The 15,390-nt window shown below is 46.2% G+C and overlaps 1 protein-coding gene across 1 annotated transcript in view; it reads left to right on the forward strand.

Annotated features, from left to right (window-relative positions):
- Nucleotides 1–14,271, forward strand: part of LOC121833977 (neuronal acetylcholine receptor subunit alpha-7-like) — a 153,249-nt gene extending 138,978 nt beyond the window's left edge. The window contains exons 8-9 of the mRNA XM_042287708.1: nucleotides 10,485–10,594; nucleotides 14,149–14,271. Coding sequence (XP_042143642.1) covers nucleotides 10,485–10,594; nucleotides 14,149–14,271 — 233 coding nt within the window. The remainder of the gene's footprint in view (nucleotides 1–10,484; nucleotides 10,595–14,148) is intronic.
- The last annotated feature ends 1,119 nt before the right edge of the window (nucleotides 14,272–15,390 follow it).

The raw sequence follows: 15,390 nt of genomic DNA on the forward strand, positions 1-15,390 counted from the left end.
TATCAAGAGATCCCGGTGCTAAGTCCGAAAGAGAGTTAGCTGACCACCTTCGAGAGCTGAAAAAGAAAGGACGCATCAGTGACGACCTATACCGTCGTCTCTTCTCCTTTGACGCCGCGACACCCAAGATGTATGGACTCCCCAAAATTCACAAACCGGGTTGCCCCTACGCCCGATTGTATATGTTACTGGATCATCCACTTACAGCCTTTCCAAATATCTGGTTATGATTCTGAGCCCTCTTACGGGAAACAATGAGTTTAGCGTCCGGAATTCCCGTGACTTTGTTGAACTTATACGCGCTCAGACCCTGCTACCGCACGAGGCTATGGTATCCTTTGATGTGATTTCATTATTTACGAATGTCCCCAACGCCCTGGCGGTTGATGTCGCCCGTGACCGGTTGTTGGCAGACGAGTCGTTGTCCACTCGCACAAGCCTCCTTGTTGATGACGTTATACTCCTTTTGCGTTTTTGTCTCAACCAGTGTAATTTTAGTTTTAATGGGGACATATATCATCAGGTCAGCGGATGCCCTATGGAAAGTCCAGTTTCCGTAACCGTCTCGAATCTCGTCATGGAATATGTTGAGGAAAAGGTAATGTCTGGCATTGATTTCCCCGTGAAGTTCTACCGTCGCTATGTCGATGACACTTTTGTAATAGTTAACAGAGAGAACGTAACCGATTTTCACCGCAATTTGAATAGTGTCCACCCCCCAATTCAGTTCACCTGCGAACATGAAACCGATAGTACCTTGCCGTTTTTATATGTACGTGTCCATAGAACTAGTGAATCTTTCTTTAAGATGGAGACATCCGTATATGGTAAACCATGTGACAGACAAAACTTTCTTGACTACCACTCTCATCACCCTACTCAACACAAAAGCTCAGTTGTAAGATCGTTGCCTTCATCGTTCAGAAACAGTCCCATCTAACTCAACACTTAGCGATCAAGAACTTAGCCATGTGCGGGAGGCTTTGAAGAAACGTAGCTACCCCGACCGGTTTATCAATCGCGTTAAGAAACAAATGTCCCGTCGGCGCCCGGATCAAGCCGAACGAACACGTGACGTCGTGTGCATCCCGTACGTTAAGGGGGTTTCGGAGGCATTGGGACGCGCCCTTAGGCCGTTGGGGGTACGAACTGAATACAAACCCTACAGAACAATTGCCAATGTTATCTCCAAGCCAAAAGACCCGACCCCGCCAGAGGCAGAAAGGGTCGTGATCTACCAGGTGCAGTGCAAGGAATGTGACGCTTCCTACATTGGAGAGACGGAACGAAAAAGAAAAACAAGACTAAAAGAACACGCACAGGATGTCGCCAATTCCACGAACGCCACCCGCTTCAAGTCCGAACTCGTCGACCATGCATGGACGTCAGGACACCAATTTGACTTTGACAAGGCGAGGGATAAAAGGTGGGGACTGAGGAAGCTGCTGGAATCTTGGTTCATCCAGAACGACAAACGCGGAAGTGATTCATCGCTGGTAAACAAGAACCGTGGCCCCCTGCCGGACGTGTACACATACTTTATGCCTAAATAGACGAACTTTTTTGTGCGACTCTCACTCGCTCTGCGCTCTACTGAAGATGCCTCCCGCATGGGAGGCGAAACGTTTAATTAAATTGTTATTTTTGTGATGTCAAGCCGTTTTTGTTATTACATTTATCATGTCTTCGCCCGGCTTCTGGAGTATTTTTCCGCTCCTAATTTCACCGGTGCGACAGCCATGGGAGGCCACTGCGAGCGAGTGGGGACTCAGACTTGGACGTAGTTCAACTACTCTACTCAAACTACATTAGTTTAACTACTTTTTCGAGTAATTTGGTAACTTTCAATTACAACTTGATTTGGGTAATTAGTAGTTTATTTTAACTACTTTTTTCAGGTAACTTCTACTCAAATTACTAACTACTTTCGAAATTATATAATGCTAATTTTGCCCATCACGAAAGTTTGAGCGCAGAAATGAATAAGACGCCGGCAGATGAAGTGGCATTCTCGAACAAGGGGCCCCCTTGTTCGGGAAGGCGTCCTTGGGCCAAGGTGGCGACGAGCAGCCAAAACATAACACCGCACGCACGAACGCAGGAAGAGATGCTTGCTGAACAAGCCTTGGTCGGGTATTGACCTAATCCGGTAATGCACGCAAGCGCTGCGTTTCCAGCTGCAACCGTGAAAGACGGGGACACTCTGAGAGTTGTTGTTTTCGTGCTGTCTGTCTTTAGTGAGTTCTGACTCAAGCGGTAGGTTCCACGGGAGGCGCCACTGGAATGACCTCGCAGCTGGGCGCCTTGTCGTCAGCGCATACGCCTTTGCAAAGTCGGACTTTCCCGCGCACAAACCCTGGTACGGATAATCCGTTCATGGGAGCACGTTCCCGCTTACAGCTGCAACTGTATACGAGCGACGATGCTTGTTCACGTAATCCTTCGCGTCCTTCCGACCATCCATGTTGGGAGACCTCCTCTTTGTTAAAAATGATTCAGGCGAGTCAGAATGTTGTAGTCGCCGGCGAGGATTGCGAGTTACCCTTGGGAGATCCTTTTGTTGGACCCAATTTTTTTTTCAGTAGCGTAGCACTAGCACTACGACCTGACGCGCAGTCGTCCTGATGATCTCATCGTCGTGGCGCGAGACTTAACCCTTGACGGTCTGGTGCACTCGCCCAGCGTACTCTCAGAACGACGCCGGAATGAAGAGGGGCCAGTCATAAAAATCTCAACTTGACGAAGAAAAAAAAAAGGAGGAAAGTTTGTTATTAAAGACCCTCTACCCGAGGCAAACCTCACAAGTTTCGTCATGGACTCCTAAGATGCCGACACTCGATACCCGACCCCGCACGGCCTGTTTCACAAATTCAACGCTGCCGTTCCATCCAGCCCGTCGACGGAACGTCTATTTAGCTGGGCTGGGGACGTCTTTAGAAGGAAAAGGGGAAAACTCTCCTATCAAGAACTTTGAAAGTCAATTGCTTCTGCGAGCGAATAAACTATTTTGGCGAAAACGCAAGCCATAAATAAACTGCATTTATTTTAGGCTCGCAGGGTTTTTCATTGATCAAAACTGCCGTTCATTTTGCTACCACAAAAATATAAAAAAGTAACTTCGAAAGTAACTTCAAAGTAACTCGCTACTTTTTACAGTAGTTAGTAGTTTACTCAATTACTACTACGAATGCGTAATTTCTACTCTACTCCAATTACGTTTGGCGCCGATACTCACTAACTTAAGTTAACTACCTTTTTTGAGTAATTCGTACATGTCTGAAAATAATGAGGCTTATCGGATGGCGACAAGCCCGAAAAACATAACCACCCCGTCCATTTCGCTCTCAAGAAAGGAGATTATCTTTTTGAGGCCCTCAATGGAAGCCGAACGCTGACAGACTAGGCAAGGCGACAAGGTTACCGGCGGAAGCGGCCTTTCCTTTTATGCGTTGTTGATTCCCCTTCGACTTCGCCTTTTGCAAATCCTCCCCACCTGCTTTTGTGTCTTCGTGTGGCTGTCAGCGAGCGCGGCAGCCGCTTTAAGCAAATCAAAAGGGTGAAGCGAAACGCGTGACCCAGCGTGACCTCTCTACGTAGGACTCGTAGGACAAAAACGTTCGGACGAAAATTTTTCACGTGACTTTCTCTGTCACGCTGATGGGATCTCTGGGGCTGTCGGTTTCTCCGTTTGCCTAGTTATAGAAATAAGCGGGCCACGTAGGTTCGGTTTTCGAACTGCACTTCAGTGTTCTGTTGCTTTCGTGCGCTGCAGACGCGACTGTGTTTTTTCGTCGTAAACGGTCGGAATACGTCCATGCCAATATTTCGGTAACAGCCATTTTTTGCACCGGAGTTCGTGGAATACTTGTGATGTGTTTGTTGGACACGCTTCGACAAAAACTGCTCTTCGCCGACGACGAGATATCAGTCCTCGAATCCTCGAATGTGTTTGTGGGGTGCCTGAGTTGGATTATGCATCTATCAAGGATTACACGATATCGCTGTTTTATTAGTAAGTGCACTGCAAGCATGTTTCTGATAGTCGTCCTGCTTTCCTCTCAATCTCCGCGGTTTTTGTGTGATGAGTTTTGCTTGGCATAAGGACAGTGTTAATTGTATTTTATAATTTGCTTTTCGTTTTACAGAGAAGTGTGACCTTTGTAAATATGTTGAGAATACACTGTGTGCAATGATAGCTGTTTAATAAACTTCTGGGAGCGATCGAAAAAAATTTGTTTGTCCGTATAAGTGATTGGATATGCAACAAATGATATGCAACGTACATATACTTGCACGACGTTCGGCCAATACGAAGCAGACGCATCGTAGAGTTTTCGCACAATGTTGCGCGAACGCTAGGTCGGGGCGAAACAGCTGTACGGCAATACCCGCCGGGTATCGAACGGTGGTGCAAAACTGGACAGTTGAGCGATATTGGAACCGACTTTCGGCCGGCACTGGCACGATACTGCAAAGTATTGCCGTGCTGCTTGGGAACGGAGGTGATGACATCTTACCATCGTGTTTCCAACGCTTGTTTAATTTATTTCTCTTCTGGGACGCGTGAAAGAGCACTTCTGTGACACACCAGAGATATTCGAAACTTGGGCTGGCCTCTCGGCTTTCTTTGCGGCACTTATTTGGCACTTCAGTAGGTAGCCAGAGAAAAGCCAAACTTCGGCATGCCCCGAATCGACAAATTAAGATTTACTGCGGCAGTTATGGCTCAAGTCTGGCACTTACTTTGGCGCTCCTCTGGCGGACCAGAGAAACGCCAAACCTTGGCACGTCCCAAATACCGAAATTAGGCGTTGCTCTGGCAGCTATGGCTGAAGTATGGCACCAACTTTGGCGCTCCTCTGGCGGACCAGAGAAACGCCAAACCTTGGCACGTCCCAAATACCGAAGTTAGGCGTTGCTCTGGCAGTTATGGCTCAGGTCTGGCACCAACTTTGGCGCTCCTCTGGCGGACCCGAGAAAAGCCTAACTTTGGCACGTCCCAAATACCGAAATTAGGCGTTACTCTGGCAGCTATGGCTGAAGTATGGCACCAACTTTGGCGCTCCTCTGGCGGACCAGAGAAACGCCAAACCTTGGCACGTCCCAAATACCGAAATTAGGCGTTGCTCTGGCAGCTATGGCTGAAGTATGGCACCAACTTTGGCGCTCCTCTGGCGGACCAGAGAAACGCCAAACCTTGGCACGTCCCAAATACCGAAGTTAGGCGTTGCTCTGGCAGTTATGGCTCAGGTCTGGCACCAACTTTGGCGCTCCTCTGGCGGACCCGAGAAAAGCCTAACTTTGGCACGTCCCAAATACCGAAATTAGGCGTTACTCTGGCAGCTATGGCTGAAGTATGGCACCAACTTTGGCGCTCCTCTGGCGGACCAGAGAAACGCCAAACCTTGGCACGTCCCAAATACCGAAATTAGGCGTTGCTCTGGCAGCTATGGCTGAAGTATGGCACCAACTTTGGCGCTCCTCTGGCGGACCAGAGAAACGCCAAACCTTGGCACGTCCCAAATACCGAAGTTAGGCGTTGCTCTGGCAGTTATGGCTCAGGTCTGGCACCAACTTTGGCGCTCCTCTGGCGGACCCGAGAAAAGCCTAACTTTGGCACGTCCCAAATACCGAAATTAGGCGTTACTCTGGCAGCTATGGCTGAAGTATGGCACCAACTTTGGCGCTCCTCTGGCGGACCAGAGAAACGCCAAACCTTGGCACGTCCCAAATACCGAAATTAGGCGTTGCTCTGGCAGTTATGGCTTAAGTATGGCACCAACTTTGGCGCTCCTCTGGCGGCCCAGACAAACGCCAAACCTTGGCATGCCTCGCATTCCCAGATTAGGATTTACTATGGCAGTTATGGCTCAAGTATGGCACAAACTTTGGCACTCCTCTGGCGTACCAGAGAAGAGCCAAACTTTGGCATGCCCTAGGATCGCCCAACTAAGGCTATAGTTAGGCACCGTACTTTGGCACTGATGAGTGCCATGGTGCAAAAACCTAACTGCGCCAAAGTTGGGCCCTTATGTTTGCCAGACCTTTGCCCAAGTTGGGCATTCCTCTGGCGTGCTACCTGGGTACCGCTCACGAAAGTCGGTGTAGGAGCTTGATGTGACTCGCTTTTTGTAACTTTGGAATTAAGTATCGACTTTCGCTCATTTAAACGAAGCTCTAAATAGTGTACCTAAACAAAACGCTATGCAGTGCTTTCCCGCCGCACAAGGTTCGCTGGCGTTTCTGCATGGGTCTTGTTGCACGCCTACTGTTGCTGTAATCCGCTTTTCCCTCTGTTTCCCTCTCCATTATGGCATGCCGTGTGTTTCCTTGTGTTTGCTCTGTCCTTGTGCTGCCATAAGTGTATAAGACTGAGGTTCGATGTCAACATGAGTAACGGCCTCAGTTCACAGAGTTACGGGGTTATAGTCACTAGAGTTTCACAGTTATCGGCCCCGTGATTTTATGTGTATATAAGTTGTTTTCCTCTACTTTACATAACTGTTTTTAAAAACAGCTGTGAAAGATACAGTAAAGTGATTTGCGCAGGGGCGTTGTACGACCAAGAGGACATAATATGGAGAGATAATACTTAAGATAGGTATATTATATATTCCTAAAAAAAATTCTATTAGGGCAAGTTAATTTACGATTCCGAAAAAAAAAAACTCGCTGAATGTGATCCAAATCACTAAATCAGTAAACTTGAGAAAGATGCAAGGTGCGTGGGAGGTTCAGCGGTGCGCCAACGTTACCACTCGGGTAACTGTCGGGATGCTTGTGGTCAGTAAACGTGGATGATGATCGAGAAACGGGTAAACCGTGCGGGCGCCCTTTCACACCACTAGCGTTGCACCTGTTGCACGTGTGATGACTTTCGTGGTACCAGCACGCTTCCCACCCGCGTCAAATCTTGCTGAAATCTACACTAGTCGTTTTCGATGACGCTTAGAACGTTTCTCATCGGAACATTAGAGTTGTCTCCAATAATTCGGAAGTTAAATAACGAAAGTTAATTAAATAACCGACTTATCGTGCCAAATATTCCCGTATATGATGTCCACCAGGTCCTATAACTCACCTGCGCAAACCGCATTAATGCAGTTTCATGGCATTTTTGTTTGTTGTACACAAGTCTGTAAGATATAAAATTTAAAAAAAACACTGCATAGGCCCCATATATAGACATCACTTTTTAGTACATTTGTATTGCATGTCTATGGCAGGCTTTGACAATATTTGATGATGACTTTATTTATTACGGACCGGCAAGTGCTCTAAAATTTTATATAGACCTGCAATGAAGTGCATAATTATGTTTGTCCCGTGTGTAAATTGTAGAATATCAATAAAAGTCCCGTGCGTCTATTTCCTCACAAATCATTCAATAAGCTAATCGCCGTGAGTTACTGATACATCTGCGTTACGTGTTTTTGTAGAGCTAGTTTGTTCATACTTGTTAAGGCGGATGGCTAAACTTTAATGAAACGAATGTAGACCTCTGTGCAGACTTGTACCGTACGCATTACAAGTAATCAAATTACTTGTAATCGATTACTTTTTGAAGTAATTTTGTAATCAGTTGATTACTTTTATTAGGCAGTAATCAAAAGAGTAATCTGATTACTTTTTGAAGTAATAAAATTACTTGTAACCGTTACAATTTTTCCACGGGACCCCCCCCCCCCCCCCGCCACACCCCTTTTTTTTTATGAAATGACAAAAATAATTTTTTTTTTTCGAACGGAAAAAGGAAAGATTTTTGCGGAGCTGTAGAAAACGAGGTCAATCTCTTTCTATGTACAGTTTCTGTGGAATGTCCGTTTCTTTTGTTGTTTTTTTTCGAGCTGGGACTGGGAGTGGGATGCCCCAGAGAAGCCACAGTGCGTGGCAAAGGCCATTCAGGGCGAAGTTTGAGGAAACAGAATGTAGCTTTGTGAGTCCTTCGTTCAAACTAACCCCCTCACGCACACAAACACAGAAATAAAAAAAAATTAAATCCTGCTGAGGGTACCTACTCGCAGCCTGTAGGAGAACCAGAACCGAAGAATGCCTAAAGCGGATGCAAAATATAACAAAGGCAGGTGAAATATTTCCCCTACCTGGTCTTTGTGACAAGCAATGTTCGAGTTGAGAAGTGGTCGGGGCGATCTCTTCCGCTAATGGATACTACACATAATCCGTTTCAAATCCTGGAGCTGCTGCTCTTTTGTATAACATGCGAGCTCATCCACATGTGAATAATAAAATGAGCGACGCACACAATTTGAGCGACAACCCTTGCTTAAGCTTAACAAGATCTAGAACCCCCTCCGCTCCCTCCCCCCCTCTTCCTCCTCTCCCCCCCCCCTCAACTGGCGAACACCCAAATCATTCAACTTCTTCAAACGAATTCTATGCTTGTGTCCGCATTGTGAAGGTGCAACGACCACAAAGAGGGAGCCAGTTTTTCTTCTTCAATGCTTGTGCAAATGTGAAATATGGGTTGGAAGCAGTTCATTGTTATGAGCGCTAAAGATGTGTCTTCACACAATAAAGTAATCGGAAAAGTAACGATTACTTCTTTAAGTAATGTCCAATTACTTTTGCCGTCGAGTAATCAAGTAATCTAATCGAATACTTTTTAGCCAAGAGTAATAGTAATTGTAATCGATTAATTTTTTTTAGTAACGTGTACAAGACTGCCTCTGTGTAAATACTGCGGTGATTGTGTCCACTACTTTACTATAACACAATTCATAGAATTACGAGACTGAAAAGAATGTGCTTTGTCAATGACATGGCAAGAAACTTGTTCAGACATAGAAATCAATTTGGCGTTCTGACGTTCAACGCTGATGCGTTATGCTCACGCAAACTTAAATTTTCGGTCTCGACATAAATATTTTTGTTCTTGTCATTCGCCCAACTTCTTGGTATAAGGCTATAGTCGCTGCCATTCTAGCTCAATACGCAAAAAGAAGAGACGACAGCGGACATTTTCGAGTGCAAATGCGAGAAAATCGACCCACGGGAAATTTGAAAGATGTAAAAAGCATAGCTATATACTGGCGGCCAGCTATAATATGCACTCAACATCGCAACTACCATTCTATGCAAAGTTCGGTTTCAAACGGCTAGTGTTTTTTTTCCCTCTGCATGGTAAAATTGAGGATTGTAATGAACACAAAAGAACTGTAATAAATTACAAAACAAATTGCTTGCATAGTCTGTGCAGATATGTTATAAAACGCTCAAGATGTTGTTTTTGGTTTCATTTTAGGTTTCTTTTACTCGGAATAACTTTGAAATGCCAGCCATTAATTAAGTATTCTTGCACAGTGCAATGTACAATAATACCTAATTAGTGGTTGGCACTTCAAATTCATCCCCATCAAGTGGCAACAGCTTTGTGGTATATGGCAGCATCCTAACATTTGATTAATATTAAATTCCGTTGAACTATTGCCCGCAAACTGGAACCAAGTTGTCAAAAGTCAGGTACTCCTTATAGAACACCCTGAGAACTCTGGAGGGTCTGCTTACCAGCAAAGCACTTCGAAGAGCACATTGGCGCAATTCACCGAAGGGGGCTCGCCGAAATACGAAAATAAATTGTGTCTAGATCTAAAAAAAAAAAGAAGAAAAGCGGTCTACTATGAGACACCGAGTTTCACTTGAGTAGGTAATGCTGAATATGCAGAGTTTTTTTTTTTTTTTGAGTAGGGCGGGGGGGGGGGGGGGGGGGGAGAAGGGGGTTAAACATGTTTTTAGCCCTGTCATTTTCCGACTTCCCTTCGTAGATTACCAGCGATTGGCTCGCCCAGTGCTTGAAGGGGGAGTAGAGTCACCCGAGTTTATAGTGTGAAGGGTACCGGACTTTACATCTGCGTTTTAAGTTCAGCTGATTCACACATTCTAGAACATTTCAGTGTCGCTGGCGCACAACAAACAAACGTGTTGGTCAGTAAAAAATAATGCCAAAAAGTAACAGCGTCCTTAATTTTTTTTTTTTTTTAATTTTATATGCATATATGAGAGCAGCGTTCCTTCCGTCTTAACAGATGAGATTAAACCCACCCTCATACACTAATATGAACGCCGAGGCGACATTCGCAAAAACAAACATTTCGCAGCGTCACAGTTAACCACAATCTGTGGCTAGAGTTGCGCTGAAAAAACCATACAGCTAGAATTTTCATCTCTGATACCGCTGGGAGAAAGAAGCCTCGTTTTAAGGCGCAAAAGTTACGTCTCGTGGGACCATATAAGGCAACTTACGTACTGAACAATTTCGCTAAAACTGGACAACGATTGTAACCATACGGTAGTGTAGGTGTCTTGGGCGAAGTGCGGTTCCAACTCTATTGTCACCATAAAGTTCGCGATGCGGCCGAGGGACCTGTAAGCATATACTATAGAGTATGGGCGTATATGACTGTTGGCGTTTTGTGCGGATAAGCGCAAAGATAACCTAACGGTGGGTTCAATTCGCTCGCGTACAGGAACTTATTTCGCCTGCATCATGATCACGGTAGCGTTCTCTGTGGTCATGACAGTGGTGGTGCTCAACTACCATCATCGAAATCAAAAAACAACCGAAATGCCTGCTGTGGTAAGTTCTGAAATTCTGGTTCTTCTAAATTGGTCGCTACATCACATTTAAAAAAAAGGTACACGGGTTACATTTTACGAGCAACGTATAGCCTACTAAAGAAATGAATGATATCCAGTGGAAGACATTTCAACATTGACCGTGCCTCACTGAGAATCCTGAAATCATTACCTAAATGAAGAACATAGCGTAGCTGATGGTACCGACAAAATCACTGCAAAAAACAGATGTGTTATGAACGAGGGCTTTTATAAAACGATAATGAAAACGTATCCGAAGCCCTTGTGACCATTTCAGCAATTTTTAATAAAGCAATAATCCGTCACTTCGGCAGCATGCTCAAATCACCTGCGGGGTGCCCGCTATCTAACAATTCTCCAGTGGTGAAGTCTTCTGTGAATTATCAAAAAACTCTAGGTTGTCTAAGCTATTCCTCACGCTATCGCTGGGGTGCGCTATCGCTGTGGTATAAGTCAACAACATCTTCTTTCATTTCTATGTCAACGCAATAAATATAAAAAAACATTGCTCGCAGCACAACGAGAAACTCAATTTTTAATTTGCTGTCCACGTAAGCTGTGTACTAAGGTCATATTTATTGCTTCGTGCTCGTTTTCATTTTAAGCAAAGTGACCGAACTGAATAAACCCTAGCGTATACTATAAAGATATCTGGTCGTAAAAGAACCATTAAAGGGAAGCTGAAACGCTTTTTAAAAGAAATGAGTTAATGCTTCTTCCCGGCGTAGTTTTTCCTGGGGAATCTAAATATCACCATCATTTGTCCTCAAAACAACGCTAAATGGGAAAAAAATCGAAAAACAAGCAGCCACTCGCTGCCGCGGAACGTCATTGGCTGGTGGAGCCGTGACGTCATAAAAGGACCAGGCGCGATTCTACTTTGCTGTCGCTTGGCGAGCTACCCTGGCGGTTCAGCATTCAACACAGATTTTCGAGCATGGAGGAAGACTTGAGGACATCAGTGGGTACTGAAGAAGAACCTCGTGTTCCGAGGACCCTCTGCGTGACCCCGTACGCCTTTGAGCCCTTAGCAAAGCAAAGGAAGGGCTCGCGCGCGGACACGACGAGCAGCGCGGAGCCAGCGGGGCCGCTGGCTTCACAACACACCGAGATATCCGGCTCCGCACGTGCTGGTCGCACAGACTGGTACGTATTCTGGGTTCTCATGTGCGCTTTGTTTAGAGAGGTGACATCTGGCCATATCGTTCCCGCTACGTTTGTTTCTTTTTTGTCCTGGAGCGCGTCAAATCTCGTCTTCCTGCACGAGCTCTTGGCACTGACAGTGGTGGCATTTTGCTGCAGGCTATTCTTATTTCCCTTGTAAGCGCGTGCTGTCAGCATTGAGTACCACAACATGTGGCATCAGGACATTGAGACACTCTAGATCATTCCACCACACTGGCATTTTAAAAGTCTGTCGTCCTAGTAGATGTTAAGGTAGGTTGTTTTCCCCGCACCTCGATAGACCACCTTGATGTTGCCGTCGAGGACCGGGGGATCGTGGATGAAGGTAGTTGCTGGAGGGCTGGATGCGTTGGTGGTGATGTGGAGGCTACCGACAACTCGGAGGGTTAACGAGATGAACGAAACTTTACTTCGATTAAAAAAAGGAATCAAACAGTTACATAAAAGACAAGTACGAAAAGATTCCGCGCTGTAATAAACTGCCGCGCACGGCTTACAGACTGAGACGCCTCGGCGTCAGATGATCCTACCGCGCACGGTAAGGACGGCGACTACCTTGTAGCCGCGAAGACGAAGACGCTGTCGCGCACGACAGGTAACGCGGCGCACCGCGGGAGCTGAACGTCAGTGGGGTCGCTCACGAGCCCGTTCCAAAACTCAAAGATTCACCTGTCCGACCAGGGTCTAAAACAGCGTGCTCGAACCTGCGTAAGCCAATCGGGGTTCGACCCTGGTCCCATTGGCTAGAGGAACCAAACTACAACGCCTACACACAGCGCACTTTCGACCAATCGGGTGAGAGGTCATTGCTCCGGGAGTGAACCATAAGCCGAGCCTTGGTTCTCAGAAGCCGAGGATAAAATAAGACTTATGGCTTTCCTATCTGGCCACAGAGGATACACATTCGCGAACGGCAAGAACCATCGAGACATGTCGGCTGGGGCACGTCAATGCCACCGCCAAAGGCCACCGCCAGGCATATGCAGAATATATAGGGAGCGCCTGGTTCCCGGGCGTCACGAAAGAGTTCCGAGACACGACTTCAAGAGCTCTGAAGCACTTTGTCTCCCAGCAAACGACCTGGCGACCGGTGACGTGTTAATGTCTCGGCCGTGGGTTCCCAGGTTCCGCGTCCCAAGGTCTATGGGTAGACGCACGCGGCGCCGAGACAGCAGCCTCTTGTCGGCAAGTTAAGTGTTTTCACGTGGGTTCGAAAACCGGGGTTCCGCATGAAATGCAACGAAGAGGGTGACATGCCCGCGGCCATTTCCCGATACCGGGAAAAGCTCATAAACAAGAAGAATTCCAACTTGTAACGACACGGGACCCCTTGAAACGCGACACTCGACTTCCAAAGCGCCTCCCCACTCCCGACCGAAGCGCCGGCAGGCGGCTAAACTAGACAGAGTGGGGTATGCCGTCCTGTCGGTCGAAAAAAAAGTAATAAATAAAGGCGACCACCTCTACAGTCCTGTTTCAATGTGGCACGAAAAAAAAAACAAAAAAACGGATGCAGTGCCTTTGTTTTATTTTCGCCCGTTGCAAGAGCACTCGCGTATCAAAGCCACCCGTGTTTGGTGCGGTAACTGTGGTTCCCGCGCACATCCGAGTCCAAAGGTTGTAGTGCACGCTGCAGTCAATTCGGCCAGTTTCTTTCGAAGATTTTCGGCTCTCCGAGCACCGCCATGGGTTTCGTCGTCGTTAGCGGCCTTCCACGGATCCTTTCAAATTTAATACTTCATCGGCAAACTGAGTGAAATGTACAAATGCAGTTCTAGAATAGTTCTTGGGAGCGATTTGCGGAAAAAAAAAACAAAAAAAAAACAATGTACTTCGCCCGTTCGTACGTTCACTTTGCGCGCGGTGACAACAGCTGTTTTGTCGCCGCGCGCAGGGTGAACGTCGCCCAGTAAAATTCGTCGCTTTTTTTAGGCATACGCGCTTCAAGAATTCTGGCCGACACGCCTCTACAGACTCCTAACACAAAAAAAATAGCCTCGTAAAAACAAAAACAACAAAAAAAAAAACAGTTGACAAGAGTATACCACATGCTCTTTATTTCTCAATATTTCAACAGGTGCTCATGTGAGGAATGTGTCCCGATGGAAGGAGAGGAAGACTCCATGTGCTGCCAGGAGGTAGCAGCCATAATAGCAAAACAAAAAAGCAAGCGCTGCACAACAAAGACGCCTAATTTCAAACATGCTTGCCTGAATGAAGCAGTTCTTCGAATAGCTCTGGCAAGTAGAAAGCACGACGGGTTCAGGCCGTCCTACCCAATAAAAAGGTAAATATAAAAATTCTTCAAAACAAAATTGTTTCTAATACTTTCTTTTCCTCACTCTTCAGCCAGATGCGATACACAGCGTAGAGACAGTTTGCATTCCTTACATGGAAATGCCTGGGAAAAGGGAACCGACGGATACTCCCCAGTTGTGTGCTCCACAGGATAAGGTGCAAGCACCCGTCTGACGACGGCACCTACAATGGCTTCAGGCATTCTTGCTAAAAGTATGAGGTATGCAGTTTTTTTCTAAAGCACCAATAATAAGCTATGTGAGAGAACAATAGACAACAGTTATACACCAAGTGTGAACCACCACATGTTGGGCTCACAGAAAGGTTGAGTCACAAAATACCGTCATTCTTGAACACCGTATTTTCTCGAAATGTTAAGATGCTCATTCAATTCTAAATAATGTGTAAAAATGTTTTTTCATCATCCTGTTTTATAAATTTAATTACCTTGAGCATGCATTCAAGTGCAAAATATTTTCTGTTGAATCTGAAATAAGTTCATTCATTTGTGTTTTCTATACATGACTTGCACGTGACGTCAGTACGCCCCTCTTTCTGGTAGCCAGAGGCACCTCGTTAACACAGCGGAAACTGTGATCCCACAGGACCCCTTCTCCCAAGTCCGACCCTCCTTCTGGTGGCCAAAAGCATCTTGTGAACACAGCGGAAGCTGCCCTTTCCCCCATTACGTTTGGTCAAGTGACATAAGTGCTAGCTGGGTATATGTGTGTCACTACTGCTTTGCCCTTTGTTTCAGGCCGGGGGTAGGGACCCATCAGACTGCAACCTTGTAGATTATTTCCCTCGCTCACTCGTCACGTCTGTGATGGTGTGGCGACATAAACTGATCCGATTTGAAATGCTAAGGGAACAATCGGTGCTAAACATAAAATGGCGAGATAACAAAAATTTTAAAAGAGGAGAATGAGCAAGATGCAAGGCTGTGCCTTTCTCATTGACACAGTCACAGCTGGACAGGTACTATTGAAGGTCCTGAAGTTAGCTGGGTGCACATGATGAGACTTGGAGCACGCCATCAGGAGGCAGGAGAGCTCGCAGAGTAATGTGGGCCTGTAGGAGGGAGTCCCCCCATCTTGTGGAACCCAGACACCGCAGCCACACCGGCAAAAATCTTCCAGTGTTTGTCCGAGATGGGCACTGAAGGGATAAAATAATAATAATAATAATAATAAATTTTTATTTCCATCGATTGTGATGGTGGGACCCGTGGAAAAAAAGCTGCGATATGCAGCTTGACTGGTCCTCGGGTCCCTACAATGGTCAGCAGCAACG

Source organism: Ixodes scapularis, unplaced genomic scaffold (genome assembly GCF_016920785.2).
Source record: "Ixodes scapularis isolate PalLabHiFi unplaced genomic scaffold, ASM1692078v2 ptg000236l_1___fragment_1__unscaffolded, whole genome shotgun sequence".
Lineage (NCBI taxonomy): Eukaryota > Metazoa > Arthropoda > Arachnida > Ixodida > Ixodidae > Ixodes > Ixodes scapularis.